The sequence below is a fragment of the Orcinus orca genome, chromosome 5, assembly GCF_937001465.1.
Source record: "Orcinus orca chromosome 5, mOrcOrc1.1, whole genome shotgun sequence".
NCBI classification, from domain to species: domain Eukaryota; kingdom Metazoa; phylum Chordata; class Mammalia; order Artiodactyla; family Delphinidae; genus Orcinus; species Orcinus orca.
Window position 1 is genome coordinate 76,783,822 of NC_064563.1, and position 23,522 is coordinate 76,807,343.

At 36.1% G+C, this 23,522-nt stretch overlaps 1 protein-coding gene across 21 annotated transcripts in view; it reads left to right on the top strand.

The window, feature by feature from the left end:
* Window positions 1–23,522, top strand: part of DLG1 (discs large MAGUK scaffold protein 1) — a 285,338-nt gene that overhangs the window by 207,705 nt on the left and 54,111 nt on the right. For all 21 annotated transcript variants that reach the window (XM_049709658.1, XM_004278774.4, XM_004278775.4 and 18 more), the window contains one exon: window positions 23,054–23,168. In XM_049709658.1, the coding sequence (XP_049565615.1) occupies window positions 23,054–23,168 (115 nt within the window). The remainder of the gene's footprint in view (window positions 1–23,053; window positions 23,169–23,522) is intronic.

Genomic DNA, 23,522 nt, shown 5'->3' on the forward strand with positions numbered 1-23,522 from the left:
AGAGAAAGGACCTGAGAAAATATTTGAAGAAATAATAGCTGAAAACTTCCCTAACATGGGAAAGGAAACAGTCAACCAAGTCTAGGAAGCACAGAGAGTCCTAGGCAGGATAAACCCAAGGAGAAACACACCGAGACATGTAGTAATCAAACTGACAAAAAGTAAAGACAAAGAAAAATTATTTGAAAGCAACAGGGGAAAAATGACAACATACAAGGGAACTCCCATTAAGTTATCAGCTGATTTCTCAGCAGAAACTCCGCAAGCCAGAAGGGAGTGGCATGATATATTTAAAGTGATGAAAGGGAAGAACCTACAACCTACAACCAAGAATACTCTACAACCAAGAATACTGTACCCAGTTCTCATTCATATTTGACAGAGAAATCAAAAGCCTTACAGACAAGCCAAAGCTAAGAGAATTCAGCACCACCAGACCACTTTGCAACAAATGGTAAAGGAACTCCTCTAGGCAGGAAGGAGACTAGCAACTTTAAAAAAAAAAAAAAAAAAGCCTTGTACATATAGACTGTTATATCAAAACCTCATGGGAACAGCAAGCCCCAAAACTACAATAGATACACACACAAAAAAAAGAAAAGCAACTCAAACACAGCACTAAAGATGGTCACCAAACCACAAGAGAAGAGAACAAAAGAGGAAGGGAAGAAAAAAGACCCACAAAAACAAACCCAAAACAATTAAGAAAATGGCAGTAGAAATACACTTATCGATAATTACCTTAAATGTAAATGTATTAAATGCGCCAACCAAAAGACATAGACTGGCTGAGTGGATACAAAAACAAGACCCATATATACACAGTCTGCGAGAGACCTACCTCAGACCTAGGGACACATACAGACTGAAAGTGAGGGGATGGAAGAAGGTACTCCATGCAACTGTAAATCAAAAGAAAGCTGGAGTAGCAATACTCACGTCAGACATAATAGACTTGAAAGACTGTTATAAGAGACAAGGACACTACATAACAATCAAGGCATCAATCCAAGAAGAAGATATAACAATTGTAAATATGTATACACCCAACATGGGATCACCTCGATATATAAGGCAAATACTAACAGCCATAAAGGGAAAAATTGACAGTAACACAATAATAGTGGGGGACTTTAACACCCCACTTTCATCAGTGGACATATCCAGACAGAAAATAAATAAGGAAACACAGGCCTTAAATGACACATGAGACCAGATGGACTTAATTGATATCTGTAGAGCATTCCATACAAAAGAACCAGAATACACATTCCTCTTAAGTGCACACAGAACATTCTCCAGGATTGCCCACATGCTAGGACACAAGGCGAGCCTCAGTAAATTTAAGAAAATTGAAATCTTATCAAACATCTTTTCCAATCACAATGCTATGAGATTAGAAATAAACTACAAAAAAAAACTATAAAAAACACAAACACGTGGAGGTTAAGCAATATGCTACTAAACCACCAGTGGATTGCTGAAGAAATCAAGAAAGAAAAAAATACCTAGAAACAAATGAAAATGAAAGCACAATGATAAAAAACCTGTGGGATGCAGCAAAAGTAGTTCTAAGATGGAAGTTTATAGCAATACAATCTTACCTCAGGAAAGAAGAAAAATCTCAAGTAAACAACCTAACCTTACATCTGAAGGAACTAGAGAAAGAAGAACAAACAAAACCTAAAGTTAGTAGAAGGAAAGAAATCATAAAGATCGGAACAGAAATAAATGAAATAGAGACAAAACAATAGCAATGATCAATGAAACTAAAAGCTGGTTCTTTGAAAAGATAAACAAAATTGATAAATCTTTAGCCAGACTCATCAAGAAAAAAAGGGAGAGGACGCAAATCAATAAAATTAGAAAAGAAAAAGGAGAAGTTACAACTGACACCACAGGAATACAAAGCATCATAAGAGACTACTGCAGGCAACTATATGCCAATAAATGGACAACCTGGAAGAAATAGACAAATTCCTAGAAAGGTACAGTCTTCCAAGACTGAACCAGGAAGAAACAGAAAATATGAACAGACCAATCACAAGCACTGAAATTGAAACTGTGATTTTAAAACTCCCAACAAACAAAAGTCCAGGACCTGGTGGCCTCACAGGCAAATTCTATCAACACTTAGAGAAGAGCTAACACCTATCCTTCTGAAACTGTTTCACAAAATTGCAGAGGAAGGAACACTCCCAAACTCATTCTATGAGGCCACCATCACCCTGATACCAAAACCAGACAAAGATACCACAAAAGAAAATTACAGGCTGATGAACATAGATGCAGAAGTCCTCAACAGAACATTAGCAAACTGAATCCAACAATACATGAAAAGGATTATACACCATGATCAAGTGGGATTTATCCCAGGGATGCAAGGATTTTTCAGTATCTGCATATCAATCATTGTGATATACCACATCAACAAATTGAAGAATAAAAACCATATGATCATCTCAATAGATGGAGAAAAAGCTTTTGACAAAATTCAGCACCCGTTTATGATAAAAAAAAAAAAAAGAACTCTCCAGAAGGTGGGCATAGAGTGAACATACGTCAACATAATAAAAGCCATATACGACAAACCTACAGCTAATATCATACTCAATGGTGAAAAGATGAAAACATTTCCTTTAAGATCAGGAACAAGACAAGGATGTCCACTCTTGCCACTTTTATTCAACGTAGTCTTGGAAGTCCTAGCTATGGCAATCAGAGAAGAAAAAGAAATAAAAAGAATCCAAACTGGAGAAGAAGTAAAACTGTCACTGTTTGCAGATGACATGATACTTTATGTAGAAGATCCTACAGATGCTACCAGAAGACTACTAGAGCTCATCAATGAATTTGGTGAAGTTGTAGGTTACAAAATTAATACAGAAATCTGTTGCATTTCTATACACTAACAATGGAAGATCAGAAAGAGAAATTCAAGAAACAATTCCATTTACCATCACGTCAAAAAGAATAAAATACCTAGGAATAAACCTACCTAAGGAGACAAAAGACCTGTACTCCGAAAACTATAAGACACTGATGAAAGAAATAAAAGAATACTCAAACAGATGGCATGGATTGGAAGAATCAACACTGTCAAAATGGCTACTCTACCCAAGGCAATCTACAGGTTCAGTGCAATCCCTATCAAATTACCAATGGCATTTTTCACAGAACTAGAGTAAAAAATCTTAAAATTTGTATGGAGACACAAAAGACCCTGAATAGCCAAAGCAATCTTGAGAAAGAAAAATGGAGCTGGAGGAATCAGACTCCTTGACTTCAGACTGTACTACAAAACTACAGGCATCAAAACAGTATGCTACTGATACACAAATAGAAATATAGATCAGTGGAATAGGATAGAAAGCCCAGAAATAAACCCATGCATCTATGGTTAATTAACCTACAACAGAGGAGGCAAGACTACACAATGGTGGAAAGACAGTCTCTTCAACAAATGGTGCTGGGAAAACTGAACAGATACGTGTAAAAAAATGAAATTAGGTCATTCTTTAACACCATACACAAAAATAAGCTCAAAATGGATTAAAGACCTAAACGTGAGACTGGACCCTATAAAACTCCAGAGGAAAACATAGGCAGAACATGCTCTGACATAAATCGCAGCAATATCTTTTTTGAGCCATCTCCCAGAATAATGGAAATAAAAACGAAAATAAACAAATGGGACCTGATTAAACTCAAAATTCTTTGCACAGCAAAGGAAGCCATAAACAAAATGGAAAGACAACCCACAGATTTGGAGAAAATATTTGCAAATGATGTGACCAACAAGGGATTAGTCTCCAAAATTTACAAATAGCTCATGAGGCTTAATATCATCAAAACAAACAGCCCAATAAAAAAATGGGCAGAAGACCTAAATAGACATTTCTCCAGAGACATACAAATGGCCAAGAAGCACAGGAAAAGATGTTCAACATCACTAATTATTAGAGAAATGCAAATCAAAACTACAATGAGATATCACCTCATGGCAGTCAAAATGGCTATCAACAAAAAATCCACAAACAGTAAATGCTGGAGAGGGTATGGAGAGTTGGGAACCCTCCTACACTGTTGGTCGGAATGTAAATTGGTATAGCTATATGGAGAACGATATAGAGGTTCCTTAGAAAAGTAAAAATAGAGCTACCATATGACCCTACAGTCCCACTCCTGGGCATATATCCAGAGAAAAACATGGTCCGAAAGGGTACATGCACCCCAGTGTTCACTGCAGCACTGTTTACAGTAGCTAAGACATGGAAGCAACCTAAATGTCCATCAACAGAGGCTAAAGAAGATGTGGTACATATACATATGTATATGTGGTACATATATACAATGGAATATTACTCAGCTATTAAAAAGAATGAAATAGTGCCATTTGGAGCAACGTGGATGGATCTAGAGATTGTCATACTGAGTGAAGTAAGTCAGACAGAGAAAGAGAAATATCGTATAATATCCCTTATATGTGGAATCTAAAAGAAATGATACAAATGAACTTATTTACAAAACAGAAACAGATTTCACAGACTTAGAGAATGAACTTATGGTTACCTGGGGGAAAGAAGTGGGGGAAGGGATAGTTAGGGAGTTTGGGATCAACATGTACACACTGCTATATTTAAAATGGACAACCAACAAGGACCCTACTGTACAGCACAGGGAACTCTGCTCAATGTTATGTGGCAGCCTGAATGGGAGGGGAGTTTGCGGGAGAATGGATACATGTATATGTATGTCTGAGTCCCTTTGCTATGCACCTGAAACTATCACAACATTGTTAATTGTCTATATTCCAATATAAAATAGTTAAATTAGAAAAAAAAAGAAACTTCTGGAACCCCATAAAAATATTAAGTTATTAATAAGGAGGTAAAAATTGATTGATAAAAGGAAGAACTGCTCTAATGCTTGGTGAGCATAGATCTGAACAAGGATTGTTAATTTTACCACTTTTATGTTTAGTGACTCTTAACTAAGCCTAATGTACCCCTGTATGCAGTAGGTGTACTTGCCACTGATGGTTGTCAAGGGTGGGCTACCCTTTTCCTAGGATAGTTATTGCGTGGACCTAGGAATCTCTCTTTCAGATTATCTTTTTCTGTGCTTGTACTCTATTTTTTTTCTTTTGCTCTTTGTTTGTGATTTCTGTACTTTTTTTCTGTATGAATCTTTCTGATTGATACTTTTTCTTTAGTTGTGTTCAAAACTTTTAAACTATTCTCATCTTGATGGAGCTACTTTTGTATCAAGGAGAACTTGCATTGTATGTTGATTATCCAGGTAGCTGCTATTTAGCAGACATCTTCTATGTTTCAAGGTTAGACCCTTATATTAATTAGTGTTGTGTATATATCTTTTTTTCCAAACATCTCAACACCTGACTTTTTGTCCTGTTTGACTTCTCCAGGTGTATATCTCTTTAATGTTCAAAACTGACCATGACTGAAACAATTCTTTTACTCCCTCAGTAAATGGCACTTCCATTGATGGTTAAGCCAAAAGGCGAGGAGTCATCCTTGACTTCCCTCCCCTTTTCTCAACCTCTATGTCTCCGCCACTACCCTTACCAAACCCACTATCATATCTTACCTATTCTAATAGCCTCTAGCAAGTCTTCTTACTTCTTTCTTGACTTTCTCCAATCCATTCATCAGCCAAAATGATCTTTTTAAATACAAAGATTGGATTGTATCACTTTCTATTTAAAACACTTCCAATTATACTCTGAATAAAATCCAAAGCCTTTAATAGTGCCTGCAAGGCCCTGTGTGATCGAGCATAGCACAGTACATTTGGCTTCACTGCATGCCCTCTGTTCCTTCCTTTGCTCCTTCAGGTCTAACCACACAGGACTTCTTCTTTCAGACCCTTGATTACACCAGGTATTTTCCTAATTCTCTGTTCATTCTGTTTGTTCTTAGAATATTCTTTCCCCCTATTCTTTATATGATTGGCTCCTTCTCATAATTCCATTTGTCATAGCACTGTGACAATTTTTTTCTTTAAACAACTTAACACAGTTTATAATTGTATGTTTATTTAGGTGCCTGTTGGCTTTTTGTTTATTTAAGCCTTGCTCTAGAGGCTTATGAAACACATAGCTATATCCCTACATACAGGTGATGATATAGAGTCAAATAACAAAGCTAGTAATAGCTAGGCTTCAGTCCCAGGTCTGTTGCCTTCAAAATCCAGATACTTTTCACTGGGAATATTTTGATGAGTGTTTAGTCTGGCAGTATTGATTTATACTATAATCTTTTACCATAGCTATGGTGTTATTGCCTAATAAACACAAGGTAAGTACCAATAGAGCACAGAAAACAAACACTGCCTTAGGAATTCAAAAGGAGGTAAATCATATTGCCTGGTATGAGGAAAAAATGCCATAGAGTACAATTGGGGCTCAACTGGAAACCTGAAAAATGGGTAGTCTTTAGATGGGCAGAGAGAAGAAATGACATTCTATGAAGAATAACAGAAGACCAAAGATAAGAGAGTTAAAATTTAAAAGCATCTTTCGGGTACTTTAAAAACTTACCTGTCCTCCTTGCTGTATTGCTACTTACCTTATGTTTGTTTATTAGGTAGTGACTTGATGGCTTTATGTTTTGTTTTAAAACTAACTATGTAGTTTTAACAAATGTACTTTGGTTGTACAGCACTTTTTCTAAAAAACATATTCCACGTCATCAGTGTGAAACTTCTGTGAGGGCCAAGGATATAAATTGAAGATAAGAGTCAGATTTTCTTTCTCAGTGAGGGGGCTATTTTACAAAGTACAAAAGGAGTCGCCTGATACTCTGATAATCAGTCATCTCCTTGCAGTTAGTATCTTCACTTTATTAATGACGAATCCATTGGGATTCTCTGCTTCATTGATAATCTGACATATATACATACATACAAACAGACAAAGAGTGAAGAGGAAAACTTCTTGGTAAGAGTAAGTTTTTATCTTTTAGGATCTATAGCTTGCCTGTTGGTCTCCCATGAAATACTGTTATGAGTTTTTCAGCCTGTATGCTTTGAACTTTTATGACATAGGCTCTAAGTATGAAAAAATAATCTCCACAATACATTTAGAATGACTTTAACTCCTAGCTCCCCCAGTTTTGCTAACTCCAGAGACAAGCAACAGTTTGTTTTTAGAGCTTTACTACTAAGCATTCTGGGGAATTATAATCAGAAATCAAACATGGGCACTGGAAATACAATTCTAGTTTTTTCTCCATATCCAGAAGTTACAAAATTTGGACAGATAGTTCCTGGTCTATAGTTATAGACTCTATGGGCTGGGTGATAGACTGTAATAGAAAAAAATGTGTGCCGGGCATCTAACCATATTTATTAGCTCTTTTAATTCCCATAAAGCCCTATAAAGTGGGCACTTTTACCATCATTTTACATTACAGTTGAGTAAAACAAGGCACAAAAAGGTTAAGTAACTTGCCAGTTACATAGCTGTTAAGTGATTAAGATTCATTCTAGCCCTTTGTAGAGGAGGAAAAACTTTTCCTCTACCCTTTTAGTTTCAGTAGCTGGGCCCTATGAATTAAACTGACAGAAGACAGATTAACAGAAGAAAATATTTTATTTTGCCTGCATACACAGAGCCAACAAAAGAAGGAGTTGGCTCATTAAATGATTAAAGTTAAAGGCTTATCTACCTAACATAGTATGGAAAAGGAAGTGGAGATAAAAGCCTTCTGTGGGAAAAATAAATAGGTTTCTTAAGGAAAGAAAAGTACATTTTTAGGAGAAAGTTTGTGATAATGTTTGTCTCTACAGTATGAGTGGTCTTTCCATCTTCTTCAAGGCCATAAAGCTCCCCAAGAGAGGAGATTTACAATAGCCTCATTTCCCAGAAGTAGCTCCTTTTAGTCGGATAAGAAAAGCTCTAAGAAGGCTTTTTTCTACATTTGTTGAACCTCAGATATCTTCAGCGTAAAATAATCTCTGTGACAACTCTGGGGTTCCAAGTGGTCCCCACACCTTGAACACCTCTCAACTATACATTAAAGCTACCTCCCTTCACAAACCCTAAACTCAAAAATGTTTTATCTCAGTGTTCCTCAGGTACACTATACCAACTTCCAGACCTTATTTTTTGGTTCAGAAAATATTAATTATATTGATATTATAAAGGAAAAAGAGCAAAGGGAAAGAATTAAACTTATATTAAATATATGTTCTGTTTCCCATTGGACATGTCTTAAACTTATGAGGTATTTTTATTTCGTTTTTGTAAGAAGAAAAAAAATCTTTGAGATTGGTGTTACTGTCCCTAATCTTCAAGTGACTGAAGTCTAGAAAAGCTGAGAGGTTTGGCGATAGACACTTTTCCGTGTTTCAAAGGTTTAATTTAAATCTGAGTTGCAGAGATCGCGTTTTAACCCATCTTCTCATTTTATTTTCATAATTACTTTTGGTAACAACCAAAGAGAGTCTGGAGACTGAATGGAGAGGTTGTATTGGATTAGTGGCATTTCTTTGGAAACATATGTCATCTCTTAAAGTGGTTTTCTGGAGCAGGTTCCTAATTAATTTTTTTCAGTATCTTACTTTCCTTCCTATACCTTTCTAACCTTTCCTAACTACTTAAAACAACCAGCCTGACTTCTTACTCAGAAACTTTCCATTTTTCTTTTCTAGACCAGTCATAATATCCATTCTCTGATACTTGTTGCTCTCAGATGTTAACTGTGTATTTAATTAATATATTTCATTATAGAGTATAAATGAGTTTTATTCTTCATAGTTGGGATTGCGAGTTTCAAAGAAATTGGGAGAGGTAAAATTTCTCCCCACTCTTCTGCCCCCTGCTTTCCTCCATCTTTTCACTTGAAGTGTGGAGGTGCAAACTAAGATGAGAAGTTGAAAACGGAATAAAATGCAGAAAGTTCGCTATTAAACATTTTCTCTCCTCTTATAACCATACACATATTATTTAACTTACAGCCAGTAGTTCAGAGACTCCCTAATATATTTCATGACAGGAAATATAGTTTGGTTCAGGAATTTCTGAAATGCTTAGTGGAGATTATCTCTTAGGTAACATTTTAGTTCTCTCCAATGGTAGCTTTCCTGAAATTAGTTGTGGTGTAATTTCTAGAAGAGGGGTGCAAATGACTTAGCAGAAAAAAAGAAATGAGACTTCCTCCAAAATAAAATATAAGAAAGGGTACACAGGATGGGTGTAAGGTGGAAATTGTTAGAGCTGAAAGTATGAATTGATTGAAACAAAAGGAAAAGATGAGAATCTTAGCTAGGTGAATGAAATGGAAGGCTTAAAGGAAAAGTAACTTTGAGGAAAGTATTGAAGTATCTTTGGAACAGACGGACCGATGGTTATGAGGAATTATTAATAGTAAGTAAAGACCGTAAATATGAAAATCTGAACAGAGTGAACAAAATAAGAAAGGCACGTATTTAAGAAATTATCAGGAATTGAGTTTAGGTCTCCAATATCTTAAATGTTGACTGAGACTGTAACTGCTTTGTAGTAACTTAGTTCTTAGGAAAGAAATTTTTTGCCTCACTATAAAATAAGGTAATGTGATCTTTTTACAGAAAGTTTTTAAATTTCTAAAACGTAGAATATTTTAAATCACTAGGACTTTGGTTAATTCAGTTGGCAAGATGGCTGAAAACAACTAATAATGTTACGTGAAATATAATGAACGTCTTATTAAAAGCATCAAAGTGCTGCTAAGGCAAACAAAAAGTGAAGGGAAACTGGGAACTCAGAGAACTAAAGAATCACAGAAGTTACTTGAATAAGTGCAGTGATGTACTGGCTTACAAGGGTCAGTTAAACTTTCAGGAATTTTGCAAACTAGCTGTTAAACATGGTCATTATTTTTTAATATATAAATTTATTTATTTTTGGCTGTGTTGGGTCTTCGTTGCTGTGCGCAGGCTTCCTCTAGTTGCGGCAAGTGGGGGCTACTATTGCAGTGCGTGGGCTTCTCATTGCCCTCGCTTCTCTTGTTGCAGAGCATGGGCTCTAGGGTGCGGGCTTCAGTAGCTGTGGCACGCGGGCTCAGTAGTTGTGGCTTTTGGGCTCTAGAGCACAGGTTCAGTAGTTGTGGTGCACTGGCCTAGTTGTTCCGTGGCATGTGGGATCTTCCTGGACCAGGGCTCAAACCTGTGTCCTCTGCATTGGCAGGCGCATTCTTAACCACTGCGCCACCAGGGAAGTCCCAACATGGTCATTATTAAAAATAAAATTAGACAGGCTCTTTGATAGGGCTAATGGTGGACTCTGAGAGGGCTCTTGCCAAGGAGTACTTCCCAGAACTTCTGCCAGTGTTCTTGTCCCCGTGGTGAAACACAGCCAACCCCTGCCTCTGCAGGAGACCCTCCAGCACTAGCAGCCGTGTGGCTGACAGGGTCTTGGTGCTCCGGCTGGGTGTCAGGCCTGTGCCTCTGACCAGAGACCTCCCGGCTCCACATAATATCACATGGCGAAAGCTCTCCCAGACATCTCCATCTCAATGCCAAGACCCAGCTCCATTCAACACCCAGCAAGCTACAGTGCCGGACAACCTATGCCAAACAACTAGCAAGACAGGAACACAACCCCACCCATTAGCAGAGAGGCTGCCTAAAATCATAATAAGGTCACAGACACCCCAAAACACACCACCGGACGTGGTCCTGCCCACCAGAAAGACAAGATCCAGCCTCATCCACCAGAGGACAGGCACCAGTCCCCTCCACCAGAAGGCCTACACAACTGAACCAACCTTAGCCACTGGGGGCAGACACCAAAAACAACGGGAACTACAAACCTGCAGCCTGTGAAAAGGAGACCCCAAACACAGTAAGTTAAGCAAAATGAGAAGACAGAGAAACACACAGCAGATGAAGGAGCAAGGTAAAAACCGACCAGACCAAACAAATGAAGAGGACATAGGCAGTCTACCTGAGAAAGAATTCAGAGTAATGATAGTAAAGATGATCCAAAATCTTGAAAATAGAATGGAGAAAATACAAGAAACATTTAACAAGGACCTAGAAGAACTAAAGAGCAAACAAACAATGATGAACAGCACAGTAAATGAAGTTAAAAATTCTCCAGAAAGAATCAATAGCAGAATAACTGAGGCAGAAGAACGGATAGATGACCTGGAAGATAAAATAGTGGAAATAACTACCACAGAGCAGAATAAAGAAGAATGAAAAGAATGGAGGACAGTCTCAGAAACCTCTGGGACAACATTAAACACACCAACGTTCGAATTATAGGGGTCCCAGAAAAAGAAGAGAAAGAGAAAGGGACTGAGAAAATATTTGAAGAGATTATAGTTGAAAACTTCCCTAATATGGGAAAGGAAATAGTCAAGGCCAGGAAGCACAGAGAGTCCCATACAGGATAAATCCAAGGAGAAATACGCCAAGACACATATTAATCAAACTATCAAAAATTAAATACAACGAAAAAATATTAAAAGCAGCAAGGGAAAAGTGACAAATAACATACAAGGGAATCCCATAAGGTTAACAGCTGATCTTTTAGCAGAAACTGCAAGCCAGAAGTGAGTGGCAGGACATATTTAAAGTGATGAAAGGGAAAAACCTACAACCAAGATTACTGTATCCAGCAAGGATCTCATTCAGATTTGATGGAGAAATTAAAACCTTTACAGACAAGCAAAAGCTAAGAGAATTCAGCACCACCAAACCAGCTTTACAACAAATGCTAAAGGAACTTCTCTAGGCAGGAAACACAAGAGAAGGAAAAGACCTACAATAATAAACCCAAAACAATTAAGAAAATGGCAATTAAGAACATACATATTGATAACTACCTTAAACGTAAATGGATTAAATGCTCCAACCAAAAGACATAGACTGGCTGAATGGATACAAAAACAAGACCCGTATATATGGTGTCTACGAGAAACCCACTTCAGACCTAGGGACACATTCAGACTGAAAGTGAGGGGATGGAAAAAGATATTCCATGCAAACGGAAATCAAAAGAAAGCTGGAGTGGCAGTTCTCATATCAGGCAAAATAGACTTTAAAATGAAGACTATTACAAGAGACAAAGAAGGACACTACATAATGATGAAGGGATCAATCCAAGAAAAAGATATAACAATTCTAAATATTTATGCACCCAGCATAGGAGCACCTCAATACGTAAGGCAAATGCTAACACCCATAAAAGGGGAAATCGACAGTAACACGATCACAGTAGGGGACTTTAACACCCCCCTTTCACCAATGGACAGATCATCCAAGATGAAAATAAATAAGGAAACACAAGCTTTAAATGATACATTAAACAAGATGGACTTAATTGATACTTATAGGGCATTCCATCCAAAAACAACAGAATACACATTTTTCTCAAGTGCTCATGGAACATTCTCCAGGATAGATCATATCTTGGGTCACAAATCAAGCCTTGGTAAATTTAAGAAAATTGAAATCGTATCAAGTATCTTTTCCAACCACAACACTATGAGACTAGATGTCAATTACAGGAAAAAATCTGTAAAAATTACAAACATGTGGAGGCTAAACAATACACACTAAATAAGCAAGAGATCACTGAAGAAATCAAAGAGGAAATAAAAAAATACCTAGAAACAAATGACAATGAAAACACGACGACCCAAAACCTATTGGATGCAGCAAAAGCATTTCCAAGAGGGAAGTTTATAGCAATACAATCCTACCTCAAGAAACAAAAAACATCTCAAATACACAACCTACTCTTACACCTAAAGCAATTAGAGAAAGAAGAACAAAATAACCCCAAAGTTAGCAGGAGGAAGGAAATAATAAGATCAGATTAGAAAAAAATGAAAAAGAAATGAAGGAAACGATAGCAAAGATCAGTAAAACTAAAAGCTGGTTCTTTGAGAAGATAAACAAAACTGATAAACCATTAGCCACACTCATCAAGAAAACAAGGAAGGAGACTCAAATCAATAGAATTAGAAATGAAAAAGGAAAAGTAACTACTGACACTGCAGAAATACAAAGGATGATGAGAGATTACTACATGCAACTATATGCCAATAAAATGGCCAACCTGGAAGAAATGGACAAATTCTTAGAAAAGCACAACCTTCCAAGACTGAACGAGGAAGAAATAGAAAATATAAACAGACCAATCACAAGCACTGAAATTGAAACTGTGATTAAAAATCTTCCAACAAACAAAAGCCCAGGACCAGATGGCTTCACAGGCAAATTCTATCAAACATTTAGAGAAGAGCTAACACCTATCCTTCTCAAACTGTTCCAAAATATAGCAGAGGGGGAACACTCCCAAACTCATTATACGAGGCCACCATCACCCTGATGCCAAAACCAGACAAGGATGTCACAAAGAAAGAAAACCACAGGCCAATATCGCTGATGAACACAGATGCAAAAATCCTCAACAAAATACTAGCAAACAGAATCCAACAGCACATTAAAAGGATCATACACCATGATCAAGTGGGGTTTATCCCAGGAATGCAAGGATTCTTCAATATATGCAAATCAATCAATGTGATAAACCGTATTAACAAATTGAAGGAGAAAACTCATATGATCCTGTCAATAGATGCAGAAAAAGCTTTCGACAATATTCAACACCCATTTATAATAAAGACCCTTCAGAAAGTAGGCATAGAAGGAACTTACCTCAACATAATGAAGGCCATGTATGACAAAACCACAGCCAGCATTGTTCTCAGTGGTGAAAAACTGAAAGCATTTCCACTAAGATCAGGAACAAGACAAAGTTGCCCACTTTCACCACTATTATTCAACATAGTTTTGGAAGTTTTAGCCACAGCAATCAGAAGAAAAAGAAAAGGAATCCAAATCGGAAAAGAAAAAGTAAAACTGTCACTGTGCAGATGACATGATACTATACATAGAGAATCCTAAAGATGCCACCAGAAAACTACTAGAGCTAATCATTGAATTTGGTAAAGTAGCAGGATACAAAATTAATGCACAGAAATCTCTGGCATTCCTATACACTAACAATGAAAAATCTGAAAGAGAAGTTAAAGGTACACTCCCATTTACCACTGTAACAAAAAGAATAAAATGCCTAGGAATAAGCCTACCTAAGGAGACAAAAGACCTGTATGCAGAAAACTATAAGACACTGATGAAGGAAATTAAAGATGATACAAACAGATGGAGAGATATACCATGTTCTTGAATTGGAAGAATGAACATTGTGAAAATGGCTGTACTACCCAAAATGATCTACAGATTCAGTGCAATCCCTATCAAACTACCAATGGCATTTTTCACAGAACTAGAACAAAACATTTCATAATTTGTATGGAAACACAAAAGACCCCAAATAGCCAAAGCAATCTTGAGAAAGAAAAACAGAGTTGGAGGAATCAGGCTCCCTGACTTCAGACTACACTAAAAATCTACAGTAATCAAGACAGTATGGTACTGGCACAAAAACAGAAATATAGATCAGTGGAACAGGATAGAAAGCCCAGAGATAAATCCACACATATATGGTCACCTTGTCTTTGATATAGGAGGCAAAAATATACAGTAGAGAAAAGACAGCCTCTTTCCCAGTGCTGGAAAAACTGGACAGCTACATGTAAAAGAATGAAATTAGAACACACCCTAACACCATATACAAAAATAAATTCAAAATGGATTAAAGACCTAAATCTAAGGCCAGACACTATACAATTCTTAGAGGAAAACATAGGCAGAAGAACACTCTATGACGTAAATCACAGCAAGATCCTTTTTGACCCACCTCCTAGAGAAATGGAAGTAAAAGCAAAAATAAATGGAACCTAATGAAACTTAAAAGCTTTTGCACAGCAAAGGAAACCATAAACGAGATGAAAAGACAACCCTCAGAATGGGAGAAAATATTTGCAGATGAAGCAACTGACAGAGGATTAATCTCCAAAATTTACAAGCAGCTCAATATAAAAAGAGCAAACAACTCAATCCAAAAATGGACAGAAGACCTAAACAAACATTTCTTCAAAGAAGACATACAGATTGCCAACAAACACATGAAAGGATGTTCAACATCACTAATCATTAGAGAAATGCAAATCAAAACTACAATGAGGTGTCAGCTCACACCAGTCAGAATGGCCATCATCCAAAAATCTACAAACAGTAAATGCTGGAGAGGGTGTGGAGAAAATGGAACCCTCTTGTACTGTTGGTGGGAATGTAAATTGATACAGCCACTATGGAGAACAGTATGCAGGTTCCTTAAAAAACTAAAAATAGAACTACCATATGACCCAGCAATCCCACTACTGGGCACATACCCTGAGAAAACCATAATTCAAAAAGAGTCATGTACCACAATGTTCATTGCATCTCTATTTATAATAGCCAGGACATGGAAGCAACCTTAGTGTCCACCGACAGATGAATGGATAAAAAAGATGTGGCACATATATACAATGGAATATTACTCAGCCATAAAAGGAATGAAATTGAGTTATTTGTAGTGAGGTGGATGGACCTAGAGACTGTCATACAGAGTGAAGTAAGTCAGAAAGAGAAAAATACCATATGCTAACACATATATATGGAATCAAAAAAAAAAGGTTCTAAAGAACCTAGGGGCAGGACAGGAATAAAGACGCAGACATAGAGAATGGATTTGAGGACATGGGGAGAGGGAAGGGTAAGCTGGGATGAAGTGAAAGAGTGGTGTGGACATATATACACTACCAAATGTAAAATAGATCACTGGTGGGAAGCGCCTGCATAGCACGGGCAGATCAGCTTGGTGCTTTGTATCCACCTAGATGGGTGGGATAGGGAGGGTGGGAGGGAGACGCAAGAGGGAGGAGTTATGGGGACGTATGTATATATATAGCTGATTCAGTTTGTTATACAGCAGAAACTAACACACCACTGTAAAGCAATTATACTCCAATAAAGGTGTTTTAAAAATAAATAAAAATTCAAATCTAAAAAAAAAAAAGTTAAATTTAAAACTGAATTGCAAAAAAAAAAAAAAAACTGAATTGCCCAGAACTCCCCACTCCTCACCCCCAGAAAAAAATTAAGATAGCAAAACCAGATGAAAAGGTATCCCCATGAACCTCAATATAAAAGCAGGTATAAACAAGCTGTCAACAGCTGTAAGACCCCATGGTATCAGCATCTGTACCCGGAGAATCAGTAGAAGAAGCCCAAAAGCCAATCTGTACTCATTTAAAAAACGAGGTGGATCTATTGAGAACTGCCTCTGAAACTATAAGGGTTTTTGCACAATCTGCATGTGAGTGCAAGGGATCTGCAATAAGGCGTGAAGAAGCTGGAGCAGTCTGAGCCCCATGACCCAATTAACCAGCTACAGCTCCCTTTTAGTTCAAAGCCCCACACCAAGGAACAATTACTAGGAATAAAATCCAAACTGAGCAGGATAGGGATAATAGAGCCAAAGGATATAGAAGGTCCAGATGAGTGGGGGGAGAGAAAGCCCAGGAGATCTCACAGTATATGAGATATATCTTTGAACACTTGACAGAAACAGCAAAAGGGAGTTTTAGAGCTGTGGAGATAGAAAAGCCATCCTGATGCAATACTCTTACCTTAAAAAGTTTAGGAAAACTAATTTCTCATAAAAATGAACAACAGAAAAGGATCAAGATTGAATCCAATGGAAACCTATTTGAAAAATGAAAATAAGAATCAGAATAATGTCTCTACAATGAAAGTATGCCAGAAAGACATGCCCACAAAACAAATGAAAAGTATAACCTAATATTGCAAAACAAGTTAAAGGAAAATGAATATATGGAAGAACAACATAAATGAGTTAATAGAACTCAGGAAATTATTAGAGATAAAGAAAACTTTTATTTTAAAAATTAAGTTTAACTAGAAGGAGCACACAATAGTTATTTAAAGCAAGTAGGTAAAAAAGAGGAATTTTTAAAAATCAAAAATAAAGAGTTCTTTCCCTTCCTCATCCTGATCAATTTTGTATTAAAGCCATTAGGTGAAGCATAGCAAGGTAATTATGTGCATTGCAGGGCTGGGAAGGTGGGGGACATCTATGGTAAACCGTTAGGACTTAACCATGATGAGGGCTTCCACACAAGCAGCTGTCCTGGTGTGAGGAGTTGGAGCCTGAGCAGAGTGAGATGGTTACACATGGAACTGGTCAGAGCCCAGTCTGGAAAGTAGATGGTACTAGAAGCAGAAGGCTAGTTACATACAGAGAGATTGATCAAAGGAATATATATTTTAAGGGTAATGTTGTCTGTGATTTTCAGTGTTGGAGAAGAGAGTTATAAATATTGAAAGGGAGAAAACTAAATATAGACCATATATTATTAGATTAGAATTGGAGAAATTTTTATGAACATATTTTCAGTTTACATAATATAAACATATAGTTATAAATGTGTATCTATTTTACATATATATATGGAATTCCCTGGCTCTATCCACTGAGAAGGCCTGGGCTCAATGCCACCCCAGTAGCAATGAGCACACCTAAGCCTCAGATCTTAGCTTCTAAATACTATTCCCCATCTAAATTACCAAGGCTGTTTGGATAAATGGCCTGTTCCAGGAGTGGGGCAAGGAAATATTACAGATTACTCTGTAATATTTTATGCCAGAAAGCAAGGAAGTGCTCAAGGAATGATGGAGGCATGTCAAAGGGCACATAATCCAATTTGAAAGGGTTCCCACTGGCCAAATTGGGAACAATTTGAACATCAGATTGATGATAATAATACCTGATAGTAATCCACTGAATAAACTAAGGAATCATGGGTCTTTACTAATATAAATAAGTGAATTAATTGAAAGTTTGATGAGAATGGAGATGTGTACATGGTTTCAATAACTTGCTATTTGCAAATGGAAAAAGAGTAATTTTGCAATAGAGAAACCTGGCAGACACAACCTTCATCAAGTGCTGAAAGTTTATAGCATCAGTAATGGGACAAATCAGAAATGTATACCACCTGGTAGGGTGCATTGAAAAGAACATACATCTCTTCTGTGACATTCCTGCCAAAGTTGCAGGACTAAATGTGGGAACATCAGACAAATCTAAAGAAGACATTCTACAAAATAATTGTCCTCTAATTTTCAACGGTAGCAAGATTACAAAGTCAAGGAGAGACTGAGAAACTGCTCTGACTGGAGGAGACTTTAAAAATATGACAATTTTAATGCCTATATGCTCTGATATAACTCATGATTTCAAAATGGATCCTTTTGCTATTAAGGACATTATTGGGGAAACTTCAGTGGGATGTGAGCATTAGATGTAGTAATGTATTAACATTGCTTTCTTGATTTTGATGGTCTTGTGATTGTATAAGAAAGTATCTTTATTTGTAGGCATTACACACTGAGAATTCAAGAGTGACGTCAGAGTAGCATGTTACTCTCAAATGGTTCAGGAAAAAGTTTGTGATTGCTTCAATCTTTAAAAATATATTAATTTTTAAAAAAGAATAAGAAAGGGTTTGAGAGTGACAGATGTAGAAAGTAGGCAGAGAATATTCAACATGCATATAATAGTCTCATAGGAAAAAACCAAAACAGTACAACAAAACAAATAATAAAAATATATAAACAAGAAAACTTTTCTGAAATTAAAAATAATAATTTAAGCTACATATCGAAAGGACAATCCAGGTACCTAAGGTAATAACCATCACTGAGAAACATTCTAATAAAATTATTGGAATTAAGAGAAAAAATTTGGTGAAATTCCAGGCCCCCAAAAAATGTTTTTTTAAAGAAAAGAAAATGAGGTTGTCATCAGAACTTCATCCTCCATCATTTATAAGAGACAATGGAGTCAACATATTTAAGAATCAAAGAAAGAAACTGTGAATCAAACAGACTTGAAATATAAAGACTGCAATCAAATGTATCAACAGAGAATTAGGATGATATTGTTCACATAAACCCTTCCTGAGGAGAAAGAACAAACTTCAGACATCGAAAATGGAAGAGATGCTGACATAAAGACTGGTGTTAGTAATTAAGATAGTTATAAGGAAAAGAATGTATAATATGAGAAAACTGTATGCTATGACAGTTTGGAAAAAATGCAGTTATCAGAAAATGGGGGTAGAATTGTAGATAATGTGAAAAATAGAAGGACTTGCCTGGTGGTTCAGTAGTTAAGAATCCAGCTGCCAATGCAGGGGACATGGGTTCAAGCCCTGGTCTGGGAGGATCCCACATACCGCAGAGCAACTAAGCCCATGCGCCACAACTACTGAGCCTGCACTCTAGAGCCTGCAGGCCACAACTACTGAGCCCATGCTCCGCATCTGCTGGAGCCCGTGTGCTCTAGGGCCTGCATGCCGCAACTGCTGAGCCCATGTGCTGCAACTACTGAAGCCCGTGCACCTAGAGCCCATGCTCTGCAACAAGAGAAGCCACTGCAATGAGAAACCCGCGCACTGCAACAAAGAGCAGCCCCCCCTCGCCGCAACTAGAGAAAGTCCGCAGGCAGCAACGAAGACCCAACGCAACAGGATAAAAAAAATTAGAATAAACTTTCTGATTGCTTTGAAGTTATTAATATAAAAGGATAATATTTCAAATTAGATCTGGGGAGATTGCTGATAGTAGGGGGCCAAAAGCCAAACCAAGAGTTATCATTAGAACAACAGAATAAAGCTTCCTAATTTTATATTTATATATTTACTTTTATAAATATTTAAATTTTATTTAAATATATTTTATTAAGTATATATAAATGTTTATAAGTGTTTTATAAACATTTATTAAAATACAAATTTTATATAAATATTTTATATATTCATATAATATGATCCCTTGTTTAGGAATCTAGTGTGCATTGCGTGTGTGCGTGTATATATATATATAAACTTAGGAAGGCCTGTCCTTGTGTGTATGTGTGTGTATGTATATATGTGTATATATATATGAACAAATAGACTGCACAGTGAAACTGTGTTCCAGTTGCTATTACTTCATAACCACCCCTAAAGCTCAGTGGATTAAAACATCATTTTATGGATTCACTATGTTAGGAATTCCGCCGGAATTTTGGCTTGTATGGTTCTTGTGGCATAGACCGAGGTCACTTAATGAGATTCAGCTGATGGATGAGCTGCTTTGGAAGGTCCAAAATGGCTTCACTCCCCTTGTCTTGGGACTTTGTTGGCATCAGCTAGAAGTTTGGGCTCAGAGAACTATCACATGACCTCTGAAGAGTGGTGCTTTGAGAGTAGTTGGACTTCTTACATGGTGTCTGGCTTCCTCCAGATCAAGCAGCCCATAAGAACCAGGCAAATGTTCCATGGACTCTTCTGATGTAACCTAGAAAGTCACATATGATCGTTTCTACCACATTCACTTGCTTACAATTGAGTCATAAGACCAGCCCAAATTCAAGAAGGGGATTAGACTCCACCTCTTGTTCAGGGAATGGCAAGGTCACATAGTACAAAAACATGTGGGATGCCAGGCATCTTTGGAATATATAATCTGCCACAAGCTATGTGTATAAAAGTCATGTATATATATATATTCAGCATATGAACATAAAATATAAAACAGAATGAATAGAACTGGAGATCACACAACTTCAATTATATCAAAAGTTAATTCAGCTTAATTGTTACAAGAAAACAATTTTCAGATTTGCTAGTAAAGCAAACTCTAACCCTATATAGTATCTTGTTGTAACAAAGAGTTAGAGTTTAGAAATAAAAGAACCATATAGCTATAAAAAAAAGAATGAGGGACGTCTGTATATACTGCTGTGGAGCATTCTTACTATTACTGCAATAAGACTACTTATTATTAAATAAAATAAGCAGGGCTTCCCTGGTGGCGCAGTGGTTGAGAATCTGCCTGCTAATGCAGGGGACACGGGTTCAAGCCCTGGTCTGGGAGGATCCCACATGCCGTGGAGCAGCTAGGCCCGTCTGGAGCCTGTGCTCCTCAACAAGAGAGGCCGCAGTAGTGAGAGGCCCGCGCACCGCAATGAAGAGTGGCCCCCGCTTGCCACAACTAGAGATAGCCCTCACACAGAAACAAAGACCCAACACAGCCAAAAAAATTAATTAATTTTTAAAAAATTAAGCAATGTGGAGAAATGTGTATGTTACTGTTTATTAAACAAGGAGGAACAATACATATATGTGTATGTACATATACATATTAATTATAAAACATATATATAGTTTAAATATACATATATTAAAATAATATAGAATAAGTATAAACATATTTGTATGTTACATATATGTTTACTTATATTATTAAAAGTGGAAGTATAAACATTTCTTTAAATGTTTATAATGACCAGGACAGAGTAGGTTAGGGAGAGAGGGATATTCTTGTTTGATATCCTTGTTTTATAGATTTGACTTTGGAACTGTTTTACCTACCTATAAAAACAATGAAAAATGTAAAAAGCAACCCCTAAAAATTGAAGTTGAAAATTAAAATGAACAAATGAACCTGGATGTATATCCAGCTGGCAGCCTTAACACCTAGGAAGGAACTATTCCCAGTGACTTTAAAACAGTATTCAACTGTATATTCCTAATAAGCCATACTCCAAAGATAAAAAGAACTAGGAAAGGTAATTAACTGTTTTTAGTAATCATGTCATGGTTGTAGTTTTGGTGTTATTTTAAGACTGTTGTGAATATAATATGGGTTAAAACAAGTAAGTCGTGATGGGTCATCTAATTCTGTTACCCCCAGTGTCTTGAGAACCAGGATTCTTCATATTGCAAGGAAGCATATAAAGTAAGAAGAGATTAAGTAAAAACCTAATGGCACTAATTTTTAATTAGAAGAACCAGTATAAACTCAGGATTCACTTCATATTTTTAATCTTTATCTTCATCCATCGATCTGTCTGTATCTTAGCTGTGTCTACATAGACTAAAGATTTGCCATGAGTTGATAATTGTTGAATTGTCAGGGATTCATTTTTACTAATCAGTCTACTAATGTTTATACTTTAAATTTTCTATTATATTTTTAAAGGGCAATAAAAGAATATTTTATTACATATTATTGTGAGCATTTAAATATTTCTGAGTTTTTTGATGAATTGTTGCTTCAATTCCTTAATCTTGGTATCCAGAAAACAAGCTTGATGACTGTGGTGAAAGGAAGAGTAACTCAGCAATAATCATGCTTACTCTTACTCTGTCTTCTTAAAACTACACACGCTCCAGACAAGTTACTTGCTCTTGCTATAAGACTGGTTTTATAAAAAAAATCTAATGGAATCTGACTTGTCTGTTAGTTGTTTGTTGTAAATAGAGAAAAAGGTATAAGTGTGTATAACCGTGTAATTGCAGTATTTTTGAAAAAGTGCTTAAACTTTTTGTTATTAATAGGTTTGGTAGCTTTTAATGTATGATATAGTTTAAAATAGTCCATCTTCAAAATCATATTTGTTTTTGTATAAAAAGTATCTTAAATAAAATGTTTATTTCTTCAGATTGCTTTTGTGCATCTTATTTTAACATTTTGAAAATTTATAAATTATATAATGAGTTGAAGTAAATTTAATTTCATTTATTAACTTATTAAGGCATATTTTTCACATATTATTGACCCTGCACAAGTTCTATAATTTGAAAATATAGGATTAGCTGATTTCTTCACAGAAAATGTCAGTAAACAAAGCATCTAGTATAAATTATTTTAGGCTTTTTTAAGTATAAAAATTAGAATAAATCCTACTTTTTAAAATTTACAGGTAAATTCGACAGTAAAATTGATATTGCTATTTGATACATGGAAATTGTCCTTTATTAAATGTGATACGAACTTTAAAATAGCATACTGAAAATACTGTTTTCAACCAGTTCTAATTCCTGGTACACTTAGAGATTGTTAAGTTTTAAAATTTGCATCTTGGGCAAAATCTTGTATAGATTACTCTTTTAAGGTTCTGACCACATTTAATCAATTATAAGACAGCTTACATATTTAATACTTTATCTTCAAGTAACTTATTTTTTTAGAATATAAAATATGAATTTATTTCTCTTTTTTCTTCCATCAGAATACAGTCGTTTTGAAGCCAAAATACATGACTTACGGGAGCAGATGATGAATAGTAGCATTAGTTCAGGTTCAGGTTCTCTTCGAACTAGCCAGAAGCGATCCCTCTATGTCAGGTAAATTTTTTAAATTTCTGATTATTGCAGTCTTTATGCATGCATGCAGATTCTTTCAGGTTTTTCACCATGACTTAGTTTTACTGTAGAAAAGTGTATTGCAAACCAAGGAAATGTTTTTTTATGATTGATTTCCTGATAGTGTGTCTTTCAGGAGTTGGAGTATTATTATAATTTTATTAATGAAAGTTATGTAACCTCTTGAATAATAATAGTATGATAAAGAAATACAAAATAAATACAAACCAGAAAATTTTTTAAGTTGATATTTTACTGGGTGACTAGTGTAGCTTGATATGTCATATCATCCAACACTTCTGTTTACCTGTATCTTTTTATAATAAAATATTCTTC